Source organism: Vipera ursinii (assembly GCF_947247035.1).
Source record: "Vipera ursinii genome assembly, chromosome: 3".
NCBI lineage: Eukaryota > Metazoa > Chordata > Lepidosauria > Squamata > Viperidae > Vipera > Vipera ursinii.
In genome coordinates, this window is record NC_139516.1 from 41641406 (window position 1) to 41655651 (window position 14246).

General features: G+C 35.8%; 1 protein-coding gene across 1 annotated transcript in view; it reads left to right on the forward strand.

Moving 5' to 3' along the window:
- PLXNA2 (plexin A2) overlaps positions 1-14246 on the forward strand; it is a gene marked incomplete at both ends in the record, with an annotated part of 410248 nt that overhangs the window by 217737 nt on the left and 178265 nt on the right. Inside the window, 3 exons of the mRNA XM_083358076.1 lie at positions 288-388; positions 9497-9620; positions 11367-11520. Coding sequence (XP_083214202.1) covers positions 288-388; positions 9497-9620; positions 11367-11520 — 379 coding nt within the window. The remainder of the gene's footprint in view (positions 1-287; positions 389-9496; positions 9621-11366; positions 11521-14246) is intronic.

A 14246-nucleotide genomic window follows, 5' to 3' on the forward strand; every position in this document is an offset into this window, starting at 1 on the left:
AGTAAGGGAGATATATGAAGAATGAACCATTCATTTCCAAACCTCTGAAAAGATAACCACACTTAATGAGTCATTGTTATTATATCTTATCTACCTTTCTGTGTGCCATTTCTCTTGTCATTTCAGTAAAAACAGAGAGATGAGGCAAATTATTTATCTTTCAGGCCCTATGAGTCTTAAATTAATATCAATGGGTCATTTTATATGGAAAAATTAGCAGAGTTAGGCCTGCTTTCTTAGTGTATTGCAATTACCTTAAATTTGCTTTATTTTTTGTCTCTCTTTAGGTGTCCCAGATTCCTGTTGAATCCTGTGAACAGTATACAACCTGTGGAGAATGTCTGAGTTCAGGAGACCCTCACTGTGGCTGGTGTGTTCTGCATCACATGTAAGTTCAGCATCAGGAAAAGATGGTTATCTCAAGATCAACCCTACACTTTTTAACTCATGCCACATGCATTCTGTTATTATTTAATAAAACCCTTTCAGTTCCTATAGGGATTTCTTAGCTCTGTGTATCACTGAACTTCAGCAAATGACTGTCTTGTGAAAGAAATATAAACACAGTTAAGATAATAAAGATAAAACAACTGACTTTAGGAATGGAAGCATAAATATACAAATATTTTAATAGAGAGAAGTATACTATCATTTTAAAAGAACCTCTGAGCAGAATTAGTGTAATGCTGTTCGTAATGAGACGGGAGTTATGATGTATCATTTATCCTACTAAATAAAAGGGTAATGGAAGTGGATTTCCAACTATTAATTATATTTATATATAAAAATATTATATTTATATAAAAGGGTAATGGAAGTGGATTTCCAACTATTAATTATAGTTATATATAAAAATATTATATTTATATATAAAAATATAATTAATAGTTGTAAATCCACTTCCATTACCCTTTTATTTAGTAGGATAAATGATACATCATAACTCCCGTCTCATTATGAACAGCATTACACTAATATATATAATATATATATATATATATTTCAGGCTGAATTTGTAATTGCAGTTTCCTTCCTCATACTTTGTTTTGTACTGTTTTCCACAAAGCAAGCTAATACACACACCTGCCAAGAGACTTTCTTGGCATCAGTCACTTCTTTTCAACTGTAGCTTAATAGAATCACTGCTTAAATACCCCTTAGAATTCCAGAAAGGCTAGATACTTCAGCCTCCTGTTTAAACCTTGTAAATCTATGAAATTGCCCAGGCTTGCTAGCCTAAGTGTTCTCTCCCGAGCTTGATAATGTCTCTTAACCAAAGGAAAAAGGTTTTCCAGGCAAGCCTTTAAGAGGATCTGAGGAAGATGTGCCAATGAATTATTGAAGTGCTTAGTTCTTCTTTTTGCCTTCATGACCATGCTTCTTTAAGCAGAACAAGTCTCCAAAATCTAAAAGAGGGAGAGGTCAAGAATTTGCTTAAGAGAAGAAAGAGGATCTTTCCATTTATTTAATTTTAGCTCCCATCCCAACACTATTAAATGTCGAGACAGAGGGGACCAACAAAATAGTAAGTGTCCAAAGGATTCTGCAACAGGTGGTGGAAGAGGGATAAGGAAATAGTGGAGGAAAGCTCTGATACAATAAGCTAATTGGATCAACACTCCACATGCAGCAGGTTTAGTTCAATGCCGCAATATGTCAGAAGGCATTTCATCATTGGATTTTTATTACCCACTCCTTTTTTAAAAAGAAGGCAATACTGCTTCTCTTGCCACTTTTTATTACCATCTTGTACTCAAAATAAAACAATATACAGATTGCTTTTTTTAAAAAAAAGCCTCAGATTCCTTTTTGCATTAAAAACAGTTTCTTAAAGACCTTACCTGAAGACTAAAGACCAAAGCATCTTATTTTGCACAGTGACCTAATAAAAGCTCAACAGAAAGAAAACTCAGCACATTTTTGTCCACCTTCTTTTTTTGTAACTCTTAAAGTATCAACATATTTTTTGGTGAACATATTACAAAAAAGATGTTGAGACTTTGGAAAAAGTATAAAGAACAAGTAAGGTGATTGAGGGCCTGGAGACAAAAATATATGAACAACAATTGCAGGAATTGGGTTTGGCTAGTCTAGAGAAAAGAGGGATTGGGAGTGGGGACATGATAGCAGTATTCCAATATTTGAGGGGCTGCCACAAAGAGGAGGGGCTCAACTTATTTTCCAAAGTACCTGAGGGCAGGAAACAATGGATGGAAACCAATCAAGGAGAGAAGCAACCTGGAATTAAGGAGAAACTTTCTAACAGTGAGAACAATTAACCAGTGGAACAGCTTGCTCTCAGAAGTTGTAGGTGCTTCATCATTGGAGGTTTTTAACAAAAGACTGGACAGACATCTATCTGAAATGGTATAGGGTCTCCTCCTTGAGCAGGGAGTTGGACTAGAAGACCTCCAAGATCCCCTCCAGGTCTATTCTGATTGATAAGATTCAAAAGCTTATTAAAGAGTACATTGTAGTTTGCATGTTTGCTTAAGTGCCTCCCTGAGGAAAAGGTCTAGATTTTTAGAACTGAAATTTCTTGAGATTTTGCAATATTCCTGTTGCCAGGATTCTGTAAATATAAGACTATTTGGAAGTTCATAATTAGCAAGGATTTATCATATAAGGAGGAGCATGTGGCTCACATAGGACACTGAGTTGGAAACTAACAAGACTATGTTTGAGACCCATGTGCTGCCATGGGGTGAGGTGAGTTCTCGTCCTTCACTCTAGCTCCTGACAGGGGCATGAAAGGATCCCCCAAGTGGGCAACTCTGAGCAAAGGTGATGTCACAGGCTAATCTTTTCTACCCAGAAGCACCTCAATATTTCTGATACAAGTGCAATGTGATCATATAATGACAAATATATTTTGTATTCTTCCTGATCATATACTGTATATAATTATTATTATTTTTCCCAGTCATCTCAGCCATAGAGATATACAAGGGAATGTGTTTCTTCCTTTTCATACTATATAAAAAATGCCTATTTTTGTAAACAAATTTGCACTCATGAAATGCTCTGTGATTTATTTATTTTTTATTTTCATCTGACGGATCTTGCTTTAAAATGAAGAGCCCCCAGTTGTGCAGGGGGCTTTCATGTATTCTATCACAAACTGTAGATCCCTTCTGAGTGTTTCCAGAGCAGGACACTTTAAATATGCCTTCAGATTTGTTTTGAGCAAATAATCAGGAAAACTTGTGGTCCTAGTACAGTCTATATCTGTAAGCTCGCAAATGGTGTTTCATTAGTAACATTAATTATTCAGCCTGGTAGACTAAACTTCTTAGTTAAAGTGAAAGGCACTAGCGCTGTGCAGTGTTTTGAATTTGGTGTGGCAGAGATACATAGCACCTTTCAGCACCTTAAATCAGACATGTCAAACTCGCGATGTCACGTGATGTCGTACAACATATCAGGACGGTTTTGCCATTGCCGGCAATAGGGTGGGCGTGGCTTCCAGATGATGCATCCAGCCTGCGGGCCGGCAGTTTGACACCCCTGCCTTAAATTGTGCCTCTTTTAGAGATCTCATTGCAGCAAGAAGTTGCAGGAAAAGATACATTTGGTTCAAGTAGTTGCTTAAAGTATCCAACACCTAGAAAGCTAGCTTATGATGTAAATTTTTCCTTTAAAATTTAAAAGGGATGAAAGTTTTGATCCTAGTTTTCTTCTGTTCATTTTTATCTCACAGTGGCTAGTAGCCATGAGAAGACTGCTAAAGAATCTCCTTCATCCTTTGATTTCTATAACTAGCATTGTCTCCAGATCTATTTAACTGTTAAAAAGGTTGCCATAAATAGTGTGATGAAAAAAAATCAATGAGAAAGTCAATGAGATAAAGACTCCACCCAAGAACTCACAGTTTAGAGCAATCCTGCTTAAGTTATTTGCTTAAAGCACAATAATTCTTTTCCTTGGCAGCATTTATATTTTGGTAGTTATTCAAGTAGAGGAGGAAAGGGAATAGCTGTATCATTTGCCAGATATTTCTGGGGCTGTTTGCAAAGAAAAAGTGGTTGGCGCCTCCCCTCCTTCCCCCAACTACCGAATGCTATTTCTAAGTCAAAAGCAAATGGATTTTTAGTAATAAAGATTCCTGTTTTTGTGATCTATTCTTGTCACCTCATCTGGAGGAAGTTTGTCATGGGAAGATTAAGATTCTTTGTTGAGCAGACAGCATGTCTACTAATGTAGATGTTTTATCTGAGCCTGAATCTAGCTGTGCCAAATGGAAGAGAGGGAAAACAGTAGAACTGGCTTTTGTGGTCTGCCTCCTTTTCATTAAATGCGGGCTCAGCAATAGGTGACAAACAAAATCTTAGCATATCAATTATACAAACAATTGTCAGAACTAATCCTTCCATTCTCCTTTCCCCATCCTCCAACCAGAATTAAAGAAGCTTCTTGGATGAAAAGCAAAATATCTTCATCTTCCTCAAGGGAAATAAAAAATAGTCCAGTATAGAAAAAGCACCTTTGAATTATGCAAACCATTGTTTCCAGAAAAAAATGTGCTAAGGGCTACATTGCAGTCTTCTTCATTTGACTTCAGTTCCCATGAGTTGTGCTAACTAGTGGTTAGGGGAAGAGGTCCAATATACCTGAAGGGCACTTGATTAGAGAAGATAATTCAAGTGGCATTCGGGATCTACCCAAAACTTCAGCATAGTCAATATAGATTTTGAGGCAGATTGCTGAAAAAGGAGGAACACTAGGACCCAGTGGACTCCTAAATAACCTGTTCCTGCAACACACTACAGAAAAATAATTTATCAAATGGGGAGAAGGCAGCCCCATCTTTGCTATTATATTTTATATATTATTATATCTATTTTATCCTTAATCCAATACATCAATTTTATATTCATTTACTTTTAACGTAATCACTTTTTCTAAAAATACAACAAAAATTTCCCTCTTCCCATGTTTCATTTTTTATTTATAAACACCAATAAATCTTCATCATTAAGTCCTGGTCATCAAAAGTCCATTAAGTGTTACCAAAAATCATAACATACATGTTTCAACCATGATCAAATAACCAAATTTTATATTCTTTTGCTTTTAACAATCTTGATTTTATTTAATTAAAATTAATTAATTTTAAATAATGTCTGAGCCCTTGATTTTTTTTATTTATCACTTTGTCTATTCTCAAAACTCCTTCAAAACATTAACAAGTCTCTCCTGTAAATCCAAAAGAAACAGTTTATCCAAGTCATCGTTCTGCCTGTTTTTTTAATTTAATTTTTTAATTATTAAGACATAAGTTGGTAGTATTTATAAATCCAGTGTAATTTTTATGAGCCACAATTCAGAGTATAACTCTGACCTTGAATCTGATGTTGCTCCAGCTGAATCTGTGCTTCAGAATTGTCAATCTCAGGAATCAGTAAGTTGGGACTGAATTGAGACTGATCAGTCACAGGCATCTCCTGTTCACTGGAGCAGTGAGGTGACAAGGCACAACTTCCAAGGCCCAGGTCTAGGTACATAAAGAAGTAAGCAGAGCAATGTTCCTCAGTGACGTTTCTTGTGAAACAATAGGCAAATCATGAATAACTGTAGCTAGCTGGTTGCAGACAGATTTAGTTAGCTCCTATGTTTGCATTCCTTGTTGGAAACAACTGTTTAGCTAACTAGCTCTTGAACTATGTTCCTACTTATTGTTTGTGATTCTTGACCCTTGGACTTGTTGACTACCTGTTTTGGCAATCTGTGACTTTTGGAAACATCTCAGGGCTATGCTATTGCTTCTTGGGTTGTATTTGACTCACTTCAGGTGAGCATTCTTTACTAGGCATTTGAATTACATTCTAGTCTGTTGTTATCAGCCTAAACAGCAGTAAATATTCCTGCTTCTAAAGTACTTTGTGCAACAACCTTAGAATAGAACAGTACCATCTTGTTCCATATCATTCTTGTAACTTGTTTTTATATCTGCGTTCAAATCATTCTTAGGCTAAATTTTGTCCAGTGAAATCTGTTTCTCTTCTCTTTAAATCCCATTTTTATTGTAGGAGAGAATTTTCACAAACTTCTGCATGGATTGTTCCAAAATATCCTTGAAGTCTTTCACAAGAGTATTTTGTTCCACTCTTATTAGTTGGTCTCTTCTTCTTTCATTATAATTTTATTCTTTCTGGTTCCCTCTAGAATCCAACCTTCAAAATCACCTCTTATGTTTTTCTCTAATCAACATTTTCCCATGAGTTTTGTTATAATTTCATTTTTTTCATATTTTATTTAAAATTCAAAATAATCCATGAAAGATTCTTGTAATTAATTTCAAAATATTAATTCAACTTTGTCTGACCCTTTAGCAATTTAGTCTTCTCCAAAATCAATATTCTAATCACCCTTTTGCTGTTTATTCCAAAATAATCCTTTCAGTACCTAGAAACTTCTTTCAGAAAGGATGGAAGTGTGATAAGCCTTGCCTTTCCAAAGAATCTTAATATCCTAAAAGCAATTTAAAAAGCAATTTCCAAAAGTGATTAGGAGAGGAAATATGTGAATCTAGTGTTTGTTTGAAGACTCTGAACTGTGGTTGGGCAAGATGGTGGTCCCTCTGCTCCTGCAGCTCTAAGCTTTCTAGAGACTGCTTTTTTTATAGAAGAGCAACTGAAATAATTAAAGACCTGGGGACTAAAACATAAGAAGAATAGTTGCAGGATTTGGGTATGGCTAGTCTAGAGAAAAGAAGGACTGGCGGGAGGGGACATTATAGCAGAAGTTATGAGTGCTTCATCACTGGAGGCTTTTAAGAAGAGACAGTCGCTTGTCTGAAATGGTATATGGTTTCCTGCTTGAGCAGGGGCATGGACTAGATGACCTCCAAGGTCCCTTCCAGCTCTATTCTGATTGATTGGTCGCCTCACAGCCTACACTGCAATTCAGCATAGGGGCCTAATGAGCTGGTCGAAAGAACAAAGTTACTTGGAAGTTATTACATCTCTGAAATAGTTAGCAGACCTTTATGAGCATTCCAAAAATGCAGAGTTGCTACAGCCAGCAAAAAGTAATCTTTTTTTTTTCTCTTCTGCAAACTGATAAAAACTGAAGACCATAGAAGCAACTCAGTAAACGGGTGCAATTATAAGGCTACCTCAAATTTTAGCAATGCCTACTGGAAAAAGGCTGAATGGTATTATACAGGTGCAGGTGTAGGATAATAGCACATTAAGCCCTGAGTAAAAGGAACAGAAATGCCAGTCCTTAAAATTTAATTGTTAAGGAAATAACAGTGGTAGTATTGCCTTTATGCTGCCCTATTGTTGCAGTTAAAAAAAATCAAGAAAAAAGGAAACGTTAAAATATTATCACTTTTTACTATGACATTGTCACTGGGTATATTGATATAATTAGGCTTAGATGTGTATAATAAAATAACATTTTATAACTATTAAAGGAAAGCATTCAAACCCCTGATCCGTGGCATGTACCATAACCTAATTGGAACCTTCTCACCATCTACTTTTCTTTTTTTTTTCTTAGCTCTTTATTTTTTTACAGTACCATCCCTAACCTAATACTGTGCTTGGTGCTGGATCTTTTAGTCAAGCCTCACCATATACATTACTTTATATCCTGCTCAGTCCTATGGGACTGATTGGAAAGCATTACTTCTAGCAGTTTCTCAGAGTTGAGTCTTCATGAGTGCAATGACCTCTTAACCTCTCATAATGAGGGAAATGGAAAGAAGAAAGAGGAATTAGCCTTTTCTCTACATTTTTCTTTAGCTTGATAGATTTGAAGAGTTTCAGTCCTCTCTGTGGTCTTTCTGCAATGAAATGATTTTGGTGATGAGCCAGGTGCTCAATGCATGCCAGCTGCAGAACTCATAACTCAGCTTGTGACATGTGATGGCTTCTAATCAAGGAAGCAGGAGGTTGGGGGGGGGAGAGACAGCACCTGAGTAATTCAGGTGTGAATCTAATGCATTCAATGTGGAGGGAAGAAATCCGGGCTTCAGGACCCTTCACCTTTATGAGAAAGAGTTTAATTAACCATAGATTTGCTTTTTAATTAAAAGGTAGCTGGTGGACTGCTTTCCTTTTTTTAAAAAAAAGTATGACTAGTGGATCAAATGCTTAGGAATGATGATTGGCCACTTGTAGGCAAGAACCCAATTGCATCTATTCAATTTCATGACTGAGAACTTGTTTTCAAGCAATTAACATACAAAATTTGCAGAGTGTGGTAATGATCCAGTTTAAGCTTCAACACGGATAATCTTTCAAAATGTGATTATCTGTTCCCAGCTAAGGTTGCCAAAATCTTTAGAGAAGCCTTAGAGCCTGAACACCTTAAAATCACTTGCTTCCTTTCCATCTATTTTCTCCATTGAAAATAGCTATAATTCATGTACCAGATCTGGATTCAAGTTCATAAAGAGAAGTTTATGTACTAAACAATTGAATTTCTCTTCACTAGAGGAAGGTAACATTTTTTTCATGCGGGCCCATGTTTGTTTATTTTGGTGAAGGCAAAATGTTTATACACAATTGCTTCTTTTCTTTTGAAGAGAAAAGGGAAGGATAACAGAGATAGGATTGAAGAGATCTATAATCTTATAGTGTTTGTTTTATAGTTTGTGTTAGCTATAAAGTTGCTGTTGTTTTAGCAGCACGATGTTCCGAAGAATTGCAAAATGTGGGATAGGTTGCCCATTCCTATCCTACAAATTCAACAAAGTTTTGAACCAGAATCTATTTAAACCTGGAGAGTGCCACTGTATTTCCATAGAATTAGAGAAACAAGCAAGCCATCACCCTGATGGTAGCAAAGGTCTTTAATAAAGTCAGCATATTCTAGCAGAAAGATCTACCCAGCTATGAAGCTTAAATATCCATGTATGTCTGAGACATGGTATGTACAATATAAAAATAGTTATTACTTAACTTTGATGTCTTGAAAACTTTTCCCTCAATAAGCTTAATCCGATTAAAGCTCTATAGAAACAACTGGAGCAAATAAAAATAAAATCTGACTCTATAGCAACCCTTACTGGCCACTGCTTGCTTTCTTTTAACACTGCTTTTGGGGATTTTTTTTTATAGCTGAGCCATTACTGCTTTATTTGATAGCACTTTCCCTTGTTAGAAACTAAGGGCAGATGTGACTAATCCATTTAACTTTGTGAAAGTATCTAAAATAACATGTGGTTAGTAATGATTATATAAAACTAAGAAAGCAAATAAACAGTGAAAGGCATTGTAAATAATACATTGCTGAGAAGCTTGTATTATGGCTAAGTACACTCTGCAATCTCTCCTGCCTACTACTCACAAAAATGAGATTAATCCTTAAAAGAATTGCAGTATATATCATAAAGTGCTGGTAGAGGATCAATTGTTCCATAAATGTTATCATTTTTCTAGTGTTATGGGATAAAAGTTACCAGTGGAAGGAGAATATTAGACTATAGAAATAACTTTGGATATACCTGCTATATATTTACACTGTCCTATACACTTGCTTTCAGATGTTCACGGAGGGACAAATGTGAGCGAGCCAATGAACCTTTCCGATTTGCAGCCAGCATCAACCAATGTATGACTATCGTTGTTCAACCTAGCAGCATCCCAGTTTCTGAGCATAGCCTTCCGGTAGGTAGCCAAGGCAGGTAATTGCTTGCTTCTTATGATCATTGTTACCAAGAGGATGTGATCTCCTCCAGTCTTGAACAGTACCACTAAAAGAATTTTATCTAACATTTCCTGCCTCAGATTTGTATAATTATATGGGTACTTGTGACTTAATGCCTGCCATTTGCATGCTTCACAACCAGCTTTTGACAAGCAAAGTCAATGGAGAAACCATGTGATGTATTATTTAATGACTGTGGGTGAGTTACTTAGCACCTGCAGCAAAACTGACATTGTAAATCTAGTGGTCATGTGCTGTTTTGCTTAGCAACAGAGTTTCTGCTCTTTAAATGAGGACTACCTATAACGCAGATTAAAACAATCTAATTCCATGTCTCAAATTCCTGAAAATAACTTTATTCATATAACTGTGAATTTTGGCTTTTGGCTTTAAGAAATCTAATTTTGTTTTGTGTTTTGGTGTATTTCTCTTTGAGTGTAACTTGTTGAAAAAGCCTACTTCCTTTGGTGTGTATATTTTGGAAGTGTTATCTTTTAACGCAATGCAAATATTTTAGTTTTTCCATTTGTACATGTTTAAATGAGACCTGGTTTGAGGAATTCTAAAAAGAGCAAAAGTAAATAGAATATAGTACATTCTGGTTTTCATTGATGTTTGAGAGTGTAAAAAAGCAAAAAACTCTTGAAACAAGCTATTTTCTCTTCCATTTGATGATTAAATAGGCAAGACTGATTTCATAGCCATTTCATAGAAAAACAGTTTGAACTATTCCATGTTAACTTTTAGCTGTAAGTACAATGTTTTGAGGTGTCCATTAATAAGTTAATGCTGATTAGCTTTTTGCATACCATTGTGAATGGGTTTGGGGCATTCATTATTTTGGGGTATAAATAGCTAAATCGTGCCAAATTCTGTATAACATATTCTGTATATGCTAATGAGGTAACTGGGCACAAATTATGGGAAAATGTTACATATGTAATTATGAACAAATTACATCAATTCAGATTTAATGGCCAACCCTTTTCCCTAATGGTCTGGTATATCAAGACTGTACTGTATATTGATTGGAGATATTGGTGAGGAGAGGCCCCAAGGAAATATTTTACTGATCTACTTCCATTTTTGTTTTTTTAATTTCAACCAAGAGTTCACCTGCAAGAGTTTCCCAATTAAAAGTGAAGAAGTTATCTTATGAAGCCTTGGTCTTCCATGCTATAATAGAACTTATTTATTTATATACTACCTTTATTATTTTTATAAATAAATCAAGGTGGCAAACATACCTAATATTCTTTCCTCCTCCTATTTTATCCACAACAACCCTGTAAAATGGGTTGGGGTGAGAAAGAGTTACTGACCCAAAGTAGTCAGCCAACTTTCATACCAAGGCAGGACTTCATCTCACAGTCTCCTGGTATCTAGCCTGGGGCTTTAATTACTAGACCATGGGTGTCAAACTGGCCGCCCGTGAACCGGATGCATCACGACATGCCACACCCACTTCAGCTCCACAAAGGCAAAAAACATCACAATGCATCACATGACGCAATTGAATTTGACACCCGTGCACTAGACCAATCTAACTCTGGTATTAGGTCAGTGAAGCAATTACAACTGAAATATAATGATTTTTTTTAAAAAAAAGTTTAAACACTTTGCTGTGGTTTTCTTACAGTATAGAAAGAAATATGCATACTGCCTTCTATTTTATGCCTCTTCTCTTCATTTTTTTTCCCCCATAGCTCAGCTTGCTGGTGAATGATGCTCCAGATCTGTCACCTGGGATAATTTGTGTATTTGGAAACCTCACTGAAGTAGAAGGCCAAGTTTTGGGGAACCAAATTATATGTATTTCTCCATCCTCTAAGGATGTCCCTGCCATACCTGTGGACCAGGGTGAGCTGGCTTCTCAGTGGTAAACTTGTGATACTTAGAGCAAGAACTAGGAGAATGGGTAATGATGGTCTGCATTATGGAATTAATTTAGATTTACTTTGTTACTGACTTCTCCAATATTGACCTCATGTCTACTCTTAGGCACTCTAAAGTGGCACCCATTAACTTGTGGAACACCTGTCAAAAATGTTACTATTACAATCAGATGTGCATGATTCTATTCTTATTGCTAATCTCAGTAAAAATCATTTTAGTCTTCCTATGAAGCTGACTTCTTGATCTTGTCTGTCTAATGGAGCTGAGATCACTTACAAGATTGAGTATATGGTATCTCCTCTTTCTTTTTCTAGCTCAGTGAATTAGGAAGGTTTCTGCCTAAGTTGCTTTTATATGTTATCTTGTATTCCTGGATTTAAAAAAATGCTTCAGCCTCTTTTGCCTAGATAATGGATCCTGAATTTTTCCACCAGGGTTATCTACTTTCCATTTTTTATTTTAAAAAGTCTAACAATACATACATTTTAAACATTAATAATTGTATTACAGCATATATTTTCACAATGTATACATTAAATATGGCATGTGCCAGATGTGCCATGATTGTGTATTCTAGATCTCCAGAGATATAGGTCATGCTGATTGGGAAATCTGAGAGTTTCCTAGTTCTCATTGCTGCTCTGAAGAACTCTATATTATTATTTCATTAAATTTGTTATAGCCACCCACTCCAAAATTCTGGATGGCCTACAACATATAATATTAACTAAAGCAATTAAGAGCATAGCTAAAATAAAATAGCCTGGACTAAAAACAGCCTAAGGCAGACCAAAAATGAGAAAATAAACTATAATGTCACTGTTTAGTACATGAAGTATTACCTGAATTGGAAATGTGTATATTTAGAGTGGAGCCAAAAGTTCATGAAATGCAATAAGCACAAGTATCTCCCTGACATTTCTATTCAGAGCCAAGAGAGCAGAACCAAGTAACAAATGAGCAAACTATTGACACCAGCTTCAATATTACCTGTGTTGCTATGTATTGCACAGAATTGAATTGAAATTGAATTTACTTTATTGAATAACTTTACCTTAGAATCTTTCTTTGTATCATTTCCACTGAAAGGTGATGTTACCAAACTCATCAACACAGTGCCCTGGAAGGCTCAAATATTTTCCTGCTGCCTTCTGAATGCAACATCTTTTATGTCATGTTTTTAGCTACATGCATAGAGAGAAATCATTTTGTGTAATATAAACTGAAGTAGGGTATTGTATCCAAGTAGTGCTGTATATCACATGATTACAACTCAATAAAGGAATGGTTGAAGCTACTAGGATCTGTAATAGTGCCGTCTAAGTGGATGTGGCAGTTTTTTGGTGGGCCTAATCCTGAATATCTAGTGCTCTGTTGACATTGTGGTTTCAGCCATAATGCTGTCTACAAACAAGTATATGCTTTCCAAGTAACCTGTAACAATAAAATATGAATAACCATGATGGACTTCTATTTTGTATTATGGCAATGTTTTGTCATGTTATTTGCTCACTTTAATTTCCATTCTAAAACTGCTTTATATTAGGAATGCTTTTTCATAAAGGAATTGATTATTACTTATTTGATTTTGGACAAAGTTTTAATCCCAAAAGCAGGCAAGAAAAATGCCATCTACATATATGCCTTCTGCATAGTAGGTGTAATCTGCTTCTAGCAGATTGTACATACCCCACACATTTAAAAGCCAGCCTTCAAGCCATCTGCTTGCTAAGCTTACCTATCATTAGGGTTTCCATCTTTTGTTATGTGAGGAAGGGAAAGAAGAAAGTAGTGTGGGTGTTACTCATGCTCTAAAGTATGACTCACTCCCCATGCATGAGTGGGCGAAGGTTTCCATTTTTTTTATTCTTTCTTCGCTAATATAATTGCTATCAAGATTTTTCTCATACCATTACCAAACAGCTAATTGTTTGAAATTGATTTTTTTTACATTGTCTCATTTACAAGTAGCTCTTCCTGTGAGGAGAGTATTTAATAAGCATCCATAGAAGTTCACGAAAGATCTGGGCAGTGTGTAGAGCAGAAATGCCAGCAAGGAAGTGAATGCAATTCATGGACATCATGGCTGTGTGCCATTTTACCTGGAGGGAAGATAACAGAAATCAGCAACTGGCATAAAATTTCAAGATGCAAATAATCTTTTTGTCTATTTCAAAAGATATGGTTTTTGGCAGGTGTTGCCTACCACACTGTCAGCCAATTTCCATCAATCTTTCTTCACTGGCACTGGATGGCATTACAATGACTGCTTCTGATTTGAACAGAACTCAGCAGAGAAAGTGTAAATTTATGTTTCAATTTAATTAATGGTTGCATTCCTGTCTCTTTCAGTCTTTTTCAGTTGTTCAAGGACTGCTTCAAAGACATCAGTCTTCTTGAATTTTCTCCTAGTTCTTCTTATTGCCTTTATTAGTCATTTTGCACTTTCAAATGAATAGATTCCTAGAATTTTGTAGCAGCTACTGTGAATACCTTTCTTTGTATACTGTCATAGGTATATGGTGTTAACGTTGAATATTCAAGATTTTACTTATCAACTTTCAAGCATCATTACAAACATTCTAGCAGTACCATACATTCCCATATTCTTGAGGCAACATGAAAAAAATCTGGAATATGGAAGTACGAGCAACTCCCTGGCTTATTTCACACAAGAAGTGCAGCACTAA